This window comes from Scyliorhinus canicula, chromosome 13, assembly GCF_902713615.1.
Source record: "Scyliorhinus canicula chromosome 13, sScyCan1.1, whole genome shotgun sequence".
Lineage (NCBI taxonomy): Eukaryota > Metazoa > Chordata > Chondrichthyes > Carcharhiniformes > Scyliorhinidae > Scyliorhinus > Scyliorhinus canicula.
This window is the reverse complement of record NC_052158.1, coordinates 71,948,837-71,965,454: the sequence shown is the minus strand read 5'-3', so window position 1 is coordinate 71,965,454 and position 16,618 is coordinate 71,948,837. Positions and strand designations below refer to the sequence as shown.

The following is a 16,618-nucleotide window of genomic DNA, read 5'->3' as shown; positions in this document are numbered from 1 at the left end:
AAAATAGAAGGCCCAAGACATAAAGGGGCTGTATGTCAATGACCTGACAATCTTTTCCTATCCTCAACTTGCCTTATGTTTTTTATGGACACAAGATTTAATTTGAGGCGATTCCCTTGAATTTTAGCAGCCTAAATATTAGGACTCTTTTTAAAAATTCATTCATGGGATGTGGGCATCGCTGGCTGGGCCAATATTTATTGCCCAACCCTGATGGCATTTAAGAGTCAATCACATTGATGTGGATTTGGAGTCACATGTAGGTCAAACCAGATAAGGACAACAGATTTCCTTTCCTTAAGGACATTAGTGAACCAGATGGGGTTTTACGACAATCGACAATGGTTTCATGATCACCTTTAAACTTTTAATTGCAGATTTGTATTGAATTCTGCCATGGCAGGATTAGAACCCGGGTTCCCAGAGCATCACTCTGGTCTCTGAATTACTAGTCTGCCGATGATACCACTACACCACTGCCTCCCCATTCATTTCAGTGGGAGAGATAAAACTGTTTTTGCAGAGGCTCTCCATACATTAAACATCACTTCTCACTTGGGTGCTGATGGGCTTAGCTTGCAATTCCAGCATTTGCTTCTTTTTCATCTAAATTTCTGAAATCTGGCTCTCAGAAGGCATGGTGAAGGTAAGCACTTTGGTGTGAATTCTGGAGACATTTTTGAGGCAACTTTGGAATAAGCAGACAATTAGTAAAAATGCACTGATTCGGGCTGTAAATACCAAACAATAATTCTTTGACACATTGAAAACATTTTATTTCCCCATATCGTGCTTGAAGTGCTTATGTAAACAACCATTCACGTACAAAGAGAATTTATACAAACACTGTCATGTATTTTTCAGCAAATTCTACTGGCATATCACAGGTGTCTAGCACACAAATCAAAAGAACTAAAAATCAGGTCCCTAAAACTCAATTTGTCCTGGAACAGAAGAGCTACAAAACTGGTTGACAAATCATAGAGTAAAATATGTACAAAAACATTACAACCAAACTTTGTGGCACAGAATGGACTGATCATATTAGTACTGTAGTAATTTGAAAGCTACACCATAGATTTAAAAAATACTGTTAAAACGTTATAATGTTGGTGGCTGTTCCAGAGCCACAGACAAAATTACAGGAGGTTACCCCAGGTGTAGGAACACAAAGTGGTATCTTCTGCCCTCCACAGGTTGTCGCCAGCTCTTACTGCTTCCAACTGCAGGGCCTTTAGGAAGCTTGACACACTTGATTTTTCCAACATTCTCAAAGGGTATAAACAGATGCCACATATAAAACAGAGCTCTACATGCTTGTTACCGTAACATGGCACATCTCATGTAACACCTGAAACTGTCACAGGTTGTATTTAAAAAGCAGTCTCTCGACAACAGTGGGCCCATATTATGTATGCAGTGTACAGACTGTAGAAAGTCAATTCATTGTAAATCATCGATCTGAACTATATCATTGTAAATCAGCTCAATTTAAAGTGCTTTACCTTTTTTGTACATTAACATAGAATTGGTTTAAGCACAACCCTTTTTTTCTTGAACCAAGTTCAGTGGTTTTATCTGGTTTTTGAAACCAAGGAAACAGAAGCAGACTTTATATATCACTGCTATAAATCAAGAACAGAGACTTTTGCACAGAAAAAAGGCGAACAAGGCAGTGGGATACATTTTGTTTTCATGAAAGCCCTTGACCAGCAACTTTTGAGACAACATCATTAAATGACTAGACATATTGGAGCTCAGTGTCCAGTTGCCGGGAATATTATGCAAAGTATTGAAAGCCTCGTATTCGACGATTCCGCAGCCTTGCTTGCAACAGTGTGGTTCCACTGCTGGAATCAATCAAACATTGCCTTCAGTGAGACAATCTGGCTGAATTAACTTATATTTAGGTAATAGAGGATCAAACCTACAAAAGTTGCTGACAAAACAAAATGGGCTAACTCCTGACTTTGTACAATGGCTGAGAGTGAGTCAGCTGCTCATTTTGTTTCTCTGATTCATTGCAAATAAAGATAGGAAGAGATGTCAAAGGGAACACTGACTTGCTGTCATCCATTTTATATCTCTTGCACAAAGCTTAGATATACCCCATTATGTCTTCCATAGAATGGCACCAACATACCTATACACTGTTGTTTCACAGTGCAATTAGATAGCAGACTTTTGGTGAGAAAGGGGACAGAAATGAAATTTTGTCTAACTTTCCATGAGGAGATACACTTAAAAAACAACAATGCAGCACTTGTAACCAGATTATGGTGTGCAGTACAGTGTGGAGCTAAAAGTTCATAGCACTGTAAGCTTAGCCAGTTGAAAAGTTTATTTTTTGAAAACTGTTTATTTGTGAGGGAGGACTTTGGATTAAATAAGATGAAAGGTGTCTATGCTTTTCGGTCTAGTTTACTGGTCAGTAGTGATGAGATACTAGCTGGGTAACATCACCTGCCACATTGGAATGTCCTGCGAATATGGACTTGAATCAAAGATCAAAGCACTAAAGTGTCATCACTCAAATTGTCGCCTTCAAATTGTTAACCAAGGTTACGGAGTTGTTTTTTCATGGAATTCATCTAATTAAAAGTGGTTCTGCCCTATAGTTAGAACTTTAAAAAATACACAAATAGGCTAATTATCGTGTGCACTACCTGTCATCAGACTGTATAGGGAGCGTATTGTTTCCAAACAATATTAAATCGATTTTATTTCTCAAGCGACATTCCTGTTATTCCTTCGTAATATTAATTAAATAAGGTGTACTTAAAATAATATTATAAATGTTGCTAATTTAAAGAAATAAAGAAGGATCATTCTAAAATTTGATTATGTTTGTCACTCAAAAACATAGTTATGAGGCAAATTAATGTAATGTTTTGTAAAGTGTGTATCCGAATGCATTTCATTTCAGCGCATCCCCACAAGCCACACGCTTCCGCATATAGTGGCTTAACATGATGCCAATGGTCAAAAGTCTTAAGCATCTAACATTATGAGGAAACCACTTTACATTGTTCAGTACATCAGTTTACACTGCATTATCCTTCAGTGAAACACAGCTAAGTTCAAAGGGTTTTTTCTTCCTAATGTATTTCAAATCTTCTAAAGGCTTTCAGTTAGTGATACACATTCCTGAGTAAGGACGAAGCTTTTTACAGTTCAGCGGATATCAACAGTTTAACATGAGTATCTTTTAACTGTGGCATGTGTAGAAAATGTGCAATAACTCTTGGGGAGGAAGCAACTTTCATTGATATAGTGGCGAAAATTTGTAGTTTATTCCCTTCATTTAATGCTGTTATCTTTAAAAAATCCAGGAGCTGCACATCCATCATAGGTTTACAAAGAAACCCTGTGAAATATGGTAGGTGGACTTTTACCATGGTTAAACATTCAGTTATTTACATGAAATCTTGGCATGTCTCAATTCTGCAGTGTGGGCAGGGTATCTCCTCAAGATGACATTTGAGGGCGTTCGCTGGTAACGTTGTTTAAACAGTTGATTTATTTAAACAGCACCAGATATTCTCAACCATTCCCTCGGGACCAAACTCAAGGTTGGTTAGCTGGGTGGACATGGGACATGATGTTTATTTGTGAAGGGAGTTGGGGGAGGAGGTAGAGGATTCACGCTGTATATGCAGAGCCTGCTGCACATCAACACGAAAATGTTTACATTAGTCGGACTCCTACCAGAGACTTATTACTGTAGTTACAAATGGCTGATATTTTATATTTACTCTGTGCATATGAGAAAAACTTTCGAGGCTTGCAGGATTAGACTTTTTTTGGAGTGTGTTTTTAAAAATCCTTTCAATCTGCCACCTGGGTGGTAAAAGTATCATTGTAGATCGGCTGCCCGTCATCAAAAGGTCTAACCTTTTTTTCTTGCAAATCATTGAACATTCAAATGGGGTTGCTTCTAGAACAGCCTGATGATGTGTCACCTGTGCATCTATTGATTGGTATTTCATCCGATAGTTTGGCCCCAGACTGGATAATGTTGTCAAAAAGCAGGATGTAGTGGGGGCAAATTCGTCCACTGGGAGAATATGAGGATGGGAAAAGCTAAGCGTAAAGCAGAAAGTGCTTCAATCACGAATGTCCATTTGAGCAGGTCTGATTGAGTGCATTCATTGTTCTAGAATAAGTTATAATTGATGGGCAAGGGTTGGTACAAAGTTCTTCCCCTTTTAATATGTAAGTTCCTCTCTTTTTGTTTAACATGGAGGCCAATATTTTGTATTTCACTTTTCCCTTTCAGTCATTGGTGTTATTCATAACCCCTACTTGAACTGTTGAATGTTATGGTATAGAAGGTGGCCATTGTGCTCATAATATCTATTCTGGCTCCTTGATAAAATTTGTCACTGTCCCCTTCCCCTGCACTTGCTCGATATCCCTTCCTTTCTCCTTTATCACATTTTTGTTCACTTATTTATAAACATTATGATTATTTCTGCTTTCACTGCTGTTTTGAGTGAGGTGTTCCATGTCCTAACAAGCCAGCTATGTGAAAGCAATCCTCCTAGACTCTTTCATTCTTTTTAGCGCTAGTAAATTTATGACATTGATGCTCTCTGACCAGCGGAAATTATTTTTCCTTTATTTACCTTACAAAAACTCCTTATAATTTTGAATACCAACTTTCAGGTCGTCAATGGCTTGTAGGGTACCCACGACCTGGGATGGAGCTCATGGGGCCCAATGCAAACTGACAGGACTGGAGGAGGAGGAGGGAGAGGTGAGTCCCCCCCCCCCCCCCCCCCCCCTGCAGTCAGAGTTGAGTAGTTCTAGCCTGATCCCCCTAACTATTCTGAAAGGCTAGCTCCCATTTTAGTTAATGGGGTCTCGCCTTCGAGTAGCTTTAGAGGGAAGCAGAAAGGTCAACCGCTAAGATGACTTAAATGAAAGATAAAGCTATGCCAACATTTAAAAGAAAAGACTGTGAAGTTAGAATAGGATGTTCTCCCAGCAAACTTGTCTTTTCCTTTTACTGTTGATTGAGATAGTTCAGTCACCGTGTTGTACCAGCACTGTGTCTGCAGGGGAGACTCGGATCCAAGCATCCACGGTTGTTTGGGTGAAGTGTATCTGGGAGTATTCTAGCGACCAGTGTGGCAAGGGGAAACTGATCACTATCTGATTTTTAAAGGAGAAACATAGGCAAATAAACCTGGCGTTTTATTTGTTTTTGTGGCACTGTTGATGTTACTAGGCACTTGGGGAGACAGACCCTCCAGCTGGTCCCTTCTCGCCGCCGAGCTACTATTGATGATTTATGTCACCAATGACAGTGTTCACACTGCAAATGTGTTCACATTGCAAATAGTTGGAACTGCAAATCATATGATCTGTGGAAGTCCACACCAGCGAAGTGGGGAAGTCACCCTCTCAGCTTGTAATTTGATTTTTGGGGTACCGTAGCTTTAAAATTGCTGATCTCACCTTCGGAAAAGAGACCAGCCAGGGCCACAAGCGCGGAGCCGCCGTGGGCCACGCCAGCAAAGTGGTCTTGCTGAAAGGGAACATGGAAACATGATAAATGGGGACGTAAACAAATTTCCTTATTGTCATGGGGAGGAGAATTATTTCCCTTGACTTTCCTTCCCTTTTAGCGCGAATTTGTCTGGCTATCAAGTGATATTTTATTTATTTACATCAATGCATTTCAGCTACAGATTGCTGGCTGCCATGTCTATATTTTTAATTGAAGTGGCTGAACAATTATTCCGTTGTGTTATTCCCGGTCCTCTGTGTGTTGGGGTTTGCATCTGAATGAAAATCCTGGTGACATTGGAACCGCGCCTTGTGGTCAACTGCTGCTTTCATTGTCCTGCGCTCAATAGACCCGAGTGCATTCCATTGTGTTCACTTGCTCTTCAAATTTACAGCATTTGAGTTGATAAATTTGTCCAATAAACCAATGTTTCTCCACAGGAAGTTGTCCTCCTCGGCTCTGAAATCTCGCTACAAAGGACAATAAACTGTGGGAACTCTCATCCAATCTTAGCGCCACTCCAAACAAATGACTACAATCATTTCGTTTCTCAAAAACACCCTTTAAATGTTTTCTTGGGAGAAAAAAAATAAATGAATTATCCTGAAGTAAAATCGCTTCCGCACCAGGGGAAAATAAACAAGCAATTGGGTAAGTGCATTCCTTAATAAGGCATTTTTTTTACCGGAAAGAATGTGGAGAAGCCAAATAGCAAATACAATACATTCAAAATACATAAATAAATCATTTTGTTAATATTTACACAACTCATTTATAAACATTAGCACGTGACAATTTGGCGTGTCACTCTCTCCTCCTATACACTGATTAAATTCAAACTTGTTTTTCATCTTGTGATAAAGGTAATACTGTAAATGTTCGAGGAGGTGACCACACGCTGTCATCATTTCAGTGCCAAATATGAGTGCAATGCTGACTTCACTGTGTGACCTAGTTTTGCTCAGGAACCCGGTGTGGCTGTAAGAGGGGAGCGATCTCCACCCCACCCACCTACAATGGGTTAAAACCTGGGTACCCGAGATGAAAGGAACGATTGTAGACCCATGTGTAGGCGTTGTTTCTATTTCGCCATTGCTGGCACCAACTCGGACTGTCGCCCAGCAACTGTTTGCAACTTAGGAACCCTAACTATTTTAGTTTTGCACAGTCAATTTGGCATTTTCTTCACTAAAAGATTGGCAAAAAAGGGGGGGGTTGAATAGCACGATGCAAAGTTCGCCTGCTGTTTTAAATAGTTTGCATCCCTTGCACGTAGGCACACACATACTCCAGTGAAAACACAGAGGAAGGCCAAATTGCTACAATCGAGGAGCCTCTGGAAACGTCATTGTTTACAGTAGTTTTGTTGTTTCCTGATGCCTGCAGTTTTACAAATACACCGAACCGCTCAATAAAAATCTAGTCTCCTTGGAGCAACAGGATGCAGCTCCCCTCTAAAAACTCACGATGCTTTCCAATGGAAGTGGAAACCAAAGATCTTTGTTTTTGTGGGATTCAGAGAGAACATTGAACTTGACTGTAGTTATCGATGTGAATAATGTATATTTCCGCATCCCTTCTCCTGGCGCTGCTGATGGTGAGGTTTGGGCGGTGTGCTCTGGCCGTAAAGGTTACTGGACGCAGGATGTGCCATCTCCTCCCAGTGAGGAGATTGCCGTCGTGTAGTAGCACATACAGTGTGTTGGTGCACCAACACACGCACACACAGAGCACGCGTTCTTTCTGATTGCAACTGGTCGCTAAAGTGCTCCCTTGGACAGGCATTTATTTAGTCGTGCTCACTAAGCTGTCCCTTCACTTCTTGAATGGTGTCAGTCTCCCGATGTTCTGCCAGAAATTGGATGGTTTGCGTTTGGGCTCAGCCAGCATGTAGACCTGTTGTTGGGGGATGGTCGAGGGCATCATTGGATGTTTCTGCCGTAATGTCAGAAAGTCATAATACGGCCTGGTGACAGCTGAGACAAGGAAGAGAACCAGCCGTTAGAATTTACACAGAGGAGGATTTCCAAGCCTCAATTCAAGTATGAACTGATTCCATCTTATGTCTTTAACTGTTGTTGGCCCAAGGTTGAAAATGGTTCATGACTGCAGCTGACCTGTTTTACATTATTCTTGGTCAAACTTAGTTGTCATTCTCTTAAATAAAGAAACTAATATAATGTCTAACATTTCTTTGACATTGGGAATTTAATGGATGTTGTCTCCAAAGCAACCACATCCTAAGATCTGTTGCCAGATTTGTATAGATTGCAAAGAACTAGAATTTGTTTTCGATAAGAATTGACAGCACGGAAAAAGGTTTTTTAGCCCAACAGTCTATGTGGGTGTTAAAGCTCCACAAAAACCTCCATCATCTAACTCTATTGGCATACCCTACATTCCCTTGCCTCCTTGTGTATCTATCTAGCTTTCCCTTAAATGTCTCAATGTTATTCACCTCATCTACACCATGTGCAAGTGAGCCTCACCTTCTAACCACACTCTGGTAAAGACATTAGTCCTGATTTCCTTATTGAATTTATTTATGTTGGTGAGCCCTAGTTTTAGATTCTTCCAAAAGTGTAAAAATCTCCTTTCCATCCACCTTAAAGACCTCTATTACGTGACACCTCAGCAATGTTCTTCGAAGCTGCCGAGTTCCTTTGCAAACACCCAAACATTCCGTATAAGGTGGCCCCTTTAAGATAACATAAATGCGTGGCCATATAAAAAAAATGGAAAAGGACTGCATACTTAAAAAAATCACAAGTTCTCTCCAGAAAAATATTGATGGCATATTTCCTCTCAGCATTCTCTTTTTGAGAGAAAGGAGTCTCAGCCTCTTTGGTCTTTCCTAGAGGTTACAATGGTATGTCCCAGATTGATCCTGGAACTCCAACTGCACTGGCTCTATCAAGATCAACAAGTACCTTTTACATACTTCTGCTAGATAACAGTAGTGGCAATGCACTGGATACCCACAGTGAGTGTGTGCATTTAAATTCCGAGCATCAATGTAATTGACTGAAGTTCAACTAACTCAACTGACAGCCATAGTAGGTCACTTTGAAATGTTGAAGAAAACTGTTGAGGTATTTCACTTGCACAGGCATGCACACAAAGGGAGGCATTCCATGCCAATTGTAGCAGACCACCCTCAGTAGTAGATGGTCCCAGAGGACCATAGGCTGCTTACCCCTTTGAAGGGAGTGGAGAGTTGATTGGTGGGGATTTAACTTGAGGATCACCATACCTCAGGTGAGGAGCAAGGTTAAGAAGGGAAGACCTTCATGAATAACCTCAACTGGTACGGGTGCGCTGTTGGCTCTGCATCACCAACCAACTATCCAGCCAACTGAGCCAAACTGGACATCGGGGATTGGGACTATCAATATGGGAATAGCTCAGAAAGATGCAGGCTGGCAAAGAATTACCTTTAGTGCTGTGACTATGAATGTTTCTAAACAGTGGAAGGCAACATAGATAAGCAGATGATCAACCTTTATCCCCTGGGTATGACAAAGTTAATGTAACGATTGTATATTTAAAAATTAATCGACTGACATGAAATGAAATTAATTTATAAATGGTTTTAGATCTACTGCTACTTTTTAAAGTAGTGGAGTGCACAATAGATGTTTGTTATCTGTTAGATAACATATTATCTGAAAATCTAAAGTCCATACACTACAGTTTTATTGCTTCTAACAAAATAATGTCATGTTCAGTTAAGGGGGGCGATTCTCCGAGCCCCGCGCCAGAGAATTGGAACAACTGCGCCAGCGCGCGATTCTCCGAGGTGCGGAGAATCTGCGCCATTTGCGCCAGCGCGTTGCCGGCCACTGGAATCGGCGGGGCCACCAATTCTCCGGCCCGATGGGCCAAGTGGCCACTCCGACATGACAGAGTCCCGCCGGCGGCGTTCACCCCTGGTCGCTGCCGGCAGTAACTCTGTGAGAACGCTCGCGGGGGGGGGGGGGGGGGCTGTGGGGGGGATTGGGGCCCACCAATCGGTGGGGCCGGCCTCTCCCCTTCCCCCCCCCCCCCCCCCCCCCCCCCCCACCGGACCTACTTCCTGGCGCGGCCGGCCCCTGAACACCGACCCAATGTTGGGTCGGGGCCAGCGCGCGGAAGAAGTCCCCTGCGCTTGCGCAGGTTGGGGGCGCTGCGTACGGAGGCTGGAGCGGCGTGAACTGCTCCAGCGCCGTGCTGGCCCCCTGTGGGGGCCAGAATAGGTCGTGCCGTGCCTGTTCGCGTCGTCGTGAAGTGCGACGGCGCAAACGCTTGGCCTCCATATCGGAGAATCGCCCCCAAGATCGTTGTCACAGCAATAGATAGAATAGACTGCAAAGACACACTTGAAGAAGTTCTACATGATTCCATATATACCTTCATCTCCATTCTACAATATGTAGGATAGTGGTTGTTTGTGATGTTCAGACAATGTGTATCATATGAAAGCCAACAAAAAGTATTTTGGTGCACGAAATGTGAAGTAGTTCAATTAGCCTGAACGCATGTAAGTGGATTCTTTAAACTGAAGGAACAACGAACCATGTTCCTGCAAGGAAACACATTATGATGGTGACTTCTTAAGTTCAAGCTTGGCTAACCGATAGCTGTTTGCAATCCTGAATGACAAGGAGCAGTGTAAAAGGAGAAGTGAAAATGGAGCAGCATAAGTTTGCACAAAATAAGTGCTCCAATTCAGATTTTTCAGGAAGTTTGAACATCAAGGTTGGATTGTCTGCACATCACTGTGGCTGTTCCACTGGTAAATGAAATCAATGATTCAAATGCTGGGCTTTGCTGCATCATCAGTTACCAATTTAGATTAATTAAACAGTTTAATTTGTTTTGATTGTGGAAATTCAATAGCTTAAAGGGGTCTGAGTGAGGGGGAAATGTTGGGTTCAGAGGTTTATGAAAAAAATTCCAGGTGCTCAAGATTTGTTTTATGCATGAAAAACATATGTCATTTTATTGACAGAGACCCAGGAGAAGGGGCCGTGATTGAGGTGACCTGCACCATCGCACCAACTATTGGTGTTAGCCTTCAATTGTAGCACGATTGGCAAATGTTCAGGAAAAAGGCTGCTCTCCATCAAAATGGCAAATCATGGGCGGGCCTCCCCGATCTGCCAGCCACGGGTTTCTCGGCGGCACGGCATTCGCTGATGGTGGAATTCTATACTCCTGCCACTTGTCAATGGGATTTCCAATTGTAGTCACCCCACTCTGCCGGGAAACCTGCTGGAAAAGGTGTGCTGCCATTGGGAAAAGTCAATTGCAACGACTGGAGAATTTCGGCCAGTGAGAGAGGGGCTGGGATTCTCCGCTACAAGTCAGTCTCCACTTCCACTGCTAGTGAGGATGGAGAATTTGGCGTTCAGGAAGTGCATATTATATGAGGATGATTGTTTTATATGTATAGCACACAGTCCTGTAGTCCAGACTTTAAGAGAATGCCAACCATTGACCTGAAACCGGAAATTCACAAGTAACTATTTGCACTTGGGTTAATGTCTGGAATGTATAAAGTTACCTGCGGCTTGATCTGATTATTTATACCTCTTCCCCAGTCATAACATTTGAGCATTGGCTTTAAAGGGGAAAGCCGATTACTTTATTATCAGTTGTGTGCTTCAGATCCTGGGCTTCGTGCAGTCAATGCCAAAAGGCCATAGAACAGAAGCTAGCTGCCTTTGAAAGGAATGTACCTGAACCAGTACAAAAAGGTACAGCAGATCAAGTGCCTATAAAGCCAAGCACCATGTTACATTGCAATGTCTTCCTCTTCCATCTTTAGTTACAATATGTAAGGTCACCATAGTCCCTTTGAGGCAGAGAGCAGACTGATGTTGGTTTAACCTGAGGATTGCCACACCTCAGGCAAGGGGCAAGGTTGAGAAGATGGGGACTTCATGAATAATCTCAGCCAGTACAGGAATTGAACCTGTGCTGCTGGCCTCATTCTACCTAAGAAACCAGCTGTCGAGCCCACTGAGCTAAACCGGCCCCGATGTGTACAATAATGTGTACAGTGTTTTAACTCAGCAACTTTTAAAAAATAAATTTAGAGTAGTCAATTATTTTTATTTTTCCAATGAAGAGGCAATCTAGCATGGCCAATCCATCTAAGCAGCACATCTTTGTGTTGCGTGGGTGAAACCCACACAGACACGGGGAGAATGTGCATACTCCACACCAACAGTGACCCAGGGCCGGGATTCGAACACCGGTCCTCAGCGCTGCAGTCCCAGTGCTAACCACTGTGCCACATGCCGCCCAACTCAGCAACTATACCAAGATAGTCTAATGTTACTGACAGATTTGAGCAGGAGAAAGAGAGAAGTCAGCTGAGGTAGAAAAGACGTAGTTAAGGAAAAGGAGGCTGTTGATGGTGAGGACGGTATAGCAAGTCAGAGTGATAACTGAGCATCTTAAAGAAAATGGAGCAAGATAACTGAAGGTTGTTCCACAGCTTTTAGTGTATTGACTGGCCAATGCAATTTTTATCTTCAATATATTAATACAATCCAACATTTTTCTTCCATTTATAAATTAATGAATTATTAAGCACTGACAATGAATTGAATAGCAATTATAAGATGCTCCTAGTTGGGTGACTATGATCAGATGTGTACAGTGTCACTGTGGTAATGTTACCAGACTGGTAACCACGTGAAGGTGAGTTTAAAACCCACCATAGCAGTTTGATAATTTAATTCATTTTATCGATAAAAATGCTGGATTGTTGGAAAACCCAACTGATTTGTGAGTTTCCTTAAAGGAAGGAACCTTGCCATCTTTACTCAGGTAGGACTACAAGTGACTCCAGCCAGCAACAACTTGGTTGATTCTTTGGGTAGAATCTTATAGCCTTTCTTGTGGTGTAGCTGGAGGCAGGAAGGATGTTTAATTAAGAGAGATGGTGGCACATCTGAACCCCTCTACCAGAACAAAGTTGGAGTGGGAAAACCTGTAGTCAGAATTCTCGCCCCTGCTATGAATTGAGGCCTTTATGTGGGTAATTAATGATTATGTCAAGGTGTCATCATGCCACTGCTGATGTTAACCTAGCAGAGGGCAGACCTGTTGACATGCAGTGTGCATACCATATGAAACTGTGCGACCAGCTTGCTTTATCTTGGGGAGTGGAGAAGGGTCCCTTGTTTAAAGACACCCAGTGCCTCATTGAGGGACATGACACTGGGAAAGGAAAGTGGCGTGCTCATGAGAGCCACACCCCTCCTTGCCCATGTTACCAACCCCTCTACATCCCTCTACCAGGGACTCACACCCTGCAAAATCCCTCCCAACCTATTTACCCGTGGCCTAGGTTGATCCATAATCCTCGTCCTTTGGTTGCTGTTCCACTAGCAACCACAACCTCTCCAGTGGCCCTGCTTTCAAAAAACGGCTGGCCTCTGATTTTTCAGCAACTCTTGGTGAGCAGAACCTCCACCCCTTGGAGTCCATGATCTTGAGAAAGGCCTGCTGCTGGCTACCTAAGTACCTGAGTGGCACTTAATACGAGTAAAGGCTATCCTGGAGGAGGGAAGACTGGTCGCTTGCTGGTTCTCTAGCAAGCAGGCAAGACCCTCTAATCCTCCATAAAATACAATCCTTAACCTGAAGTGATTTGCCAGATTCCTATTCAATTGCATCACCACCTTCTCAGGGCACCCAGGAACGGAAAATAAATGCCAGCCTTGCCAGCAACATGGGGCAGCAGGGTAGCATGGTGGTTAGCATAAATGCTTCACAGCTCCAGGGTCCCAGGTTCGATTCCCGGCTGGGTCACTGTCTGTGTGGAGTCTGCACGTCCTCCCCCTGTGTGCGTGGGTTTCCTCCGGGTTCTCCGGTTTCCTCCCACAGTCCAAAGATGTGCGGGTTAGGTGGATTGGCCATGCTAAATTGCCCGTAGTGTCCTAATAAAAGTAAGGTTAAGGGGGGGTTGTTGGGTTACGGGTATAGGGTGGATACGTGGGTTTGAGTAGGGTGATCATGGCTCGGCACAACATTGAGGGCCGAAGGGCCTGTTCTGTGCTGTACTGTTCTATGTTCTATCCCTGACCCAAAAATGAGTATGAATTATTTTAAATGACTTTAGGCGGCACCCCAGAAAGAACTTTTATAATAAGAAATGAGTGGCTCTCATTTCTTATTCTAAAATCAAACAAAGAGTGGCTCTGATAACATGTGACTGCTTAAAGTCAACTCCCAAAAGGTATAATTAATGGGTCGCATCAATGATATGCACAAGTGCCCTCATGCGACTGAGATCCTAACAAGTCTGTGAGAAGATGGGGTGGGGGGAGGGGTGGAGGGTGAAAAGGGATGATGGGAAAGCACTGTGAACTTTGTTCAGGCAGCTTGGAGATGAATCTGGGATTAATGAGTAATATGGTAATAACAATAACCAGGAAATTTCCTCTGTAGAGGATATGTAATAAAATAAGAAATCCTTTCTTAAGGCACAAATTCATTATTTTGCTGCACATGCCAGGCAGAACAGCTTCCCATGCGGTTATTAAATTAACCAGAAATCGATTCATGTAGGACTTCAGTTATAGAGTTACAGTAAAATTGACTTCTCCATTACTGTAGTGACAGCCTGCACCAGTCGGGGATTAACTAAAAAGCTCTGACCACAAACTGTTTCACTGTGGGAGACTTTCTTTGTTTAATAAATGGATTTATTCTTCATCACTCATGGGAATTTTTGGATTTGACATTTGAATGTCATGTTCAGCTGCTAACCTACTTAGAAGGTAACCACTCAGTTACTCCCCATTGGCTGTGAGATTATTTTGGGATCAATTATTGTTTGTTGTTGGAAGTGTTTCTAGATTGGAAGCTATTTAACTTCACTTGACTACCTGATTTTCACTCCTGAGTTAGATAACGTGCATTGGAAAATCTTCAAGCTCACCAAACCCACCCCAGGAAAACAACTCCGTTTTCTCTCCGATATAGATCACAAGCAGCTGAAGGGGCTAAAGATGTGCCAAGATGGGCTGCTCAGTTCTCTGGGGCTTTGTCCTCATTGTTAAATATTATGACCTCACCACTCATACACCATCATCCCCCCAACCTACTCCCAATGCCCTCCATGTCAACCTATGTACCCTACACAGCACAATGACCATTTAGTAGCCTCTATGTTAATTCACTGCCAACTCATTCCCCCCCCCCCACCACCCTTTACCTTTACACCCTGCATGCCAACTCAACCAATATCCACCAGGGGCAGACTTCAAGAGACATGTTGAGATTAAATAACATACAGGTCAAAATATCTATTCAAAACTTTATTATAGTAAAGCACGCCCATTCATGAAAGTCCATTCAAAATACCCTGAAGTATCTTATCCCTCATAAAAACAAACACACTTGTATGCTTGTAACTCTACACCAAGGACAGTTAATATTTTAAGAATCATTTTGAGCTGTCAAGCAGACTGTGAATTGACAACCACCTTGCTGGGATAATTGTAGATTATGGAAAGCAGCCAAGCATTAATAAATTTCAATGATAGCCCTTGGGATAACATCAAACAACTATTGTAACTAATAGAATAGATTTTCTAACACTGACAGAGATAGGCTGTTCTTTATTTTTTTATAGGACTGGATTTCAATGGCTTAACAACTTGGGCAAACAGTTTTTTGGGGACTTAAATAACATCACGGCTTGAGAGTTCTACAGACTTTGTCGATCCTTCATACACCTCCTACCTCAAGGTATGACTCCCATACCATGGGAATAAGGCGCTTGCTAAAATGAAAAGGGGATCAGCTTGAACTCAGCACTGAAGGAACTGTGCCCTGCCCCTATTCCGCTACTGGCAAAAATTTAGTCTGCCGGAAATTGGGGCTGGAATTCCAAATCTGGGTCTCGTCCACCACTTTCAAAGCTCTGTGGACTCTTTGGGCAGAAGGTATGTCATCTCAAGATCAGAAAAGACTGCAAATAAAGGGCTGTCTTTGGTTCTCAGTCTCTAAGTGACTTAAGGTTGGATAAGTTTTTTTTAAGAATGTTTTATCCAACGTCACTAGGAATGCATTCCCTACAAGGTTGGTGGAAGCTGGTTTGCCAATAACCTTTGCAAGGGAATTGAATGCATACTCAGAAAGGATAAATTTACAGGATAGCGGAGGAATCGTAGGAAGGTGGGACTAATTTCAAAGAGCTGGCACATGGATGATGGGCTGAATATCCTCTTTCTGTGCTGTATCAATCTTTGATTGTCACGTGCAATGTTTGGTCTACGATGAAAACCTTGAAACTTCCATATAGATAAATCTAGATGAGATCACATTTACCTTATTTGCAAATATTGAGCAGAGGATTTGATTGGTGAATGACCTACTCAAATTATTTATCGAATCTGCTTGGTTATCAGTAAAGCTATGTATGAGCAATGAGATAAAGTCAAGGTGACCAGAAGGCCAGATTTCACTGGATTATCACCTCTCAAGCAACTACAAGCTCGTACTGGTTATGCTAGCTAGAGTCAAAGGGCAATAGGCTGATCACCTTAATCTGGCATTACTGAAACAGGTCTCGGCTGTGAGTGGACATCCAGGACATAGCCCTACGTAAAATGCTGGGAGTCACATCCCCCCCTTTCTGCAGCAGAAGACGAGCCTGCGACATCCGTGGGGTCTCGAGGAGTTTGGTTGCTGGTGGGGGTTTTGGATGCTGGGGAGAAGGTTCGTGCAGACATGTGGTGGACTGAGACAGAGATGATGTCACATTCAGCAGCTGCTTGAGATCTTGTTCAAGAAACGGGGATAGAAAAGAACGAGTGAAAGAAAGGAAGGAAGGAAAAACAAGAGACAGAACACACAAATAAAGTTACAGTCATGCTCGGCAACATTCTTTTTTGAAGTGCACGAAATAAGACAAGATGAAAGAATGGTAAAGGAGTATCCGCTAGCATTTAAAAACAAACTAAACTAAATATGCATTGTGTAAAAGTGAACATATTAAGCATACATCACATTTCAAATGAAAATGGAGCCCCTATTTTACAGGGAATATTAATACACTGTCTCTAATATAGCTGGATGCCATTTGTCCATTTGAGTCAC

At 42.4% G+C, this 16,618-nt stretch overlaps 1 protein-coding gene across 6 annotated transcripts in view; it reads right to left on the bottom strand.

The window, feature by feature from the left end:
* Positions 1 to 6,167: 6,167 nt before the first annotated feature.
* Positions 6,168 to 16,618, bottom strand: part of arhgef4 (Rho guanine nucleotide exchange factor (GEF) 4) — a 494,960-nt gene continuing 484,509 nt past the window's right edge. For 5 of the 6 annotated variants that reach the window (XM_038817106.1, XM_038817108.1, XM_038817109.1 and 2 more), the window contains 2 exons: positions 16,062 to 16,300; positions 7,317 to 7,491 (listed from right to left, as the gene is read on the bottom strand). In XM_038817106.1, the coding sequence (XP_038673034.1) occupies positions 16,074 to 16,300 (227 nt within the window). In that variant the 3' untranslated portion in view covers positions 7,317 to 7,491; positions 16,062 to 16,073. Of the gene's footprint in view, positions 7,492 to 16,061; positions 16,301 to 16,618 lie in introns of all 6 variants that reach the window. The other variant, XM_038817107.1, reaches the window with a different exon arrangement.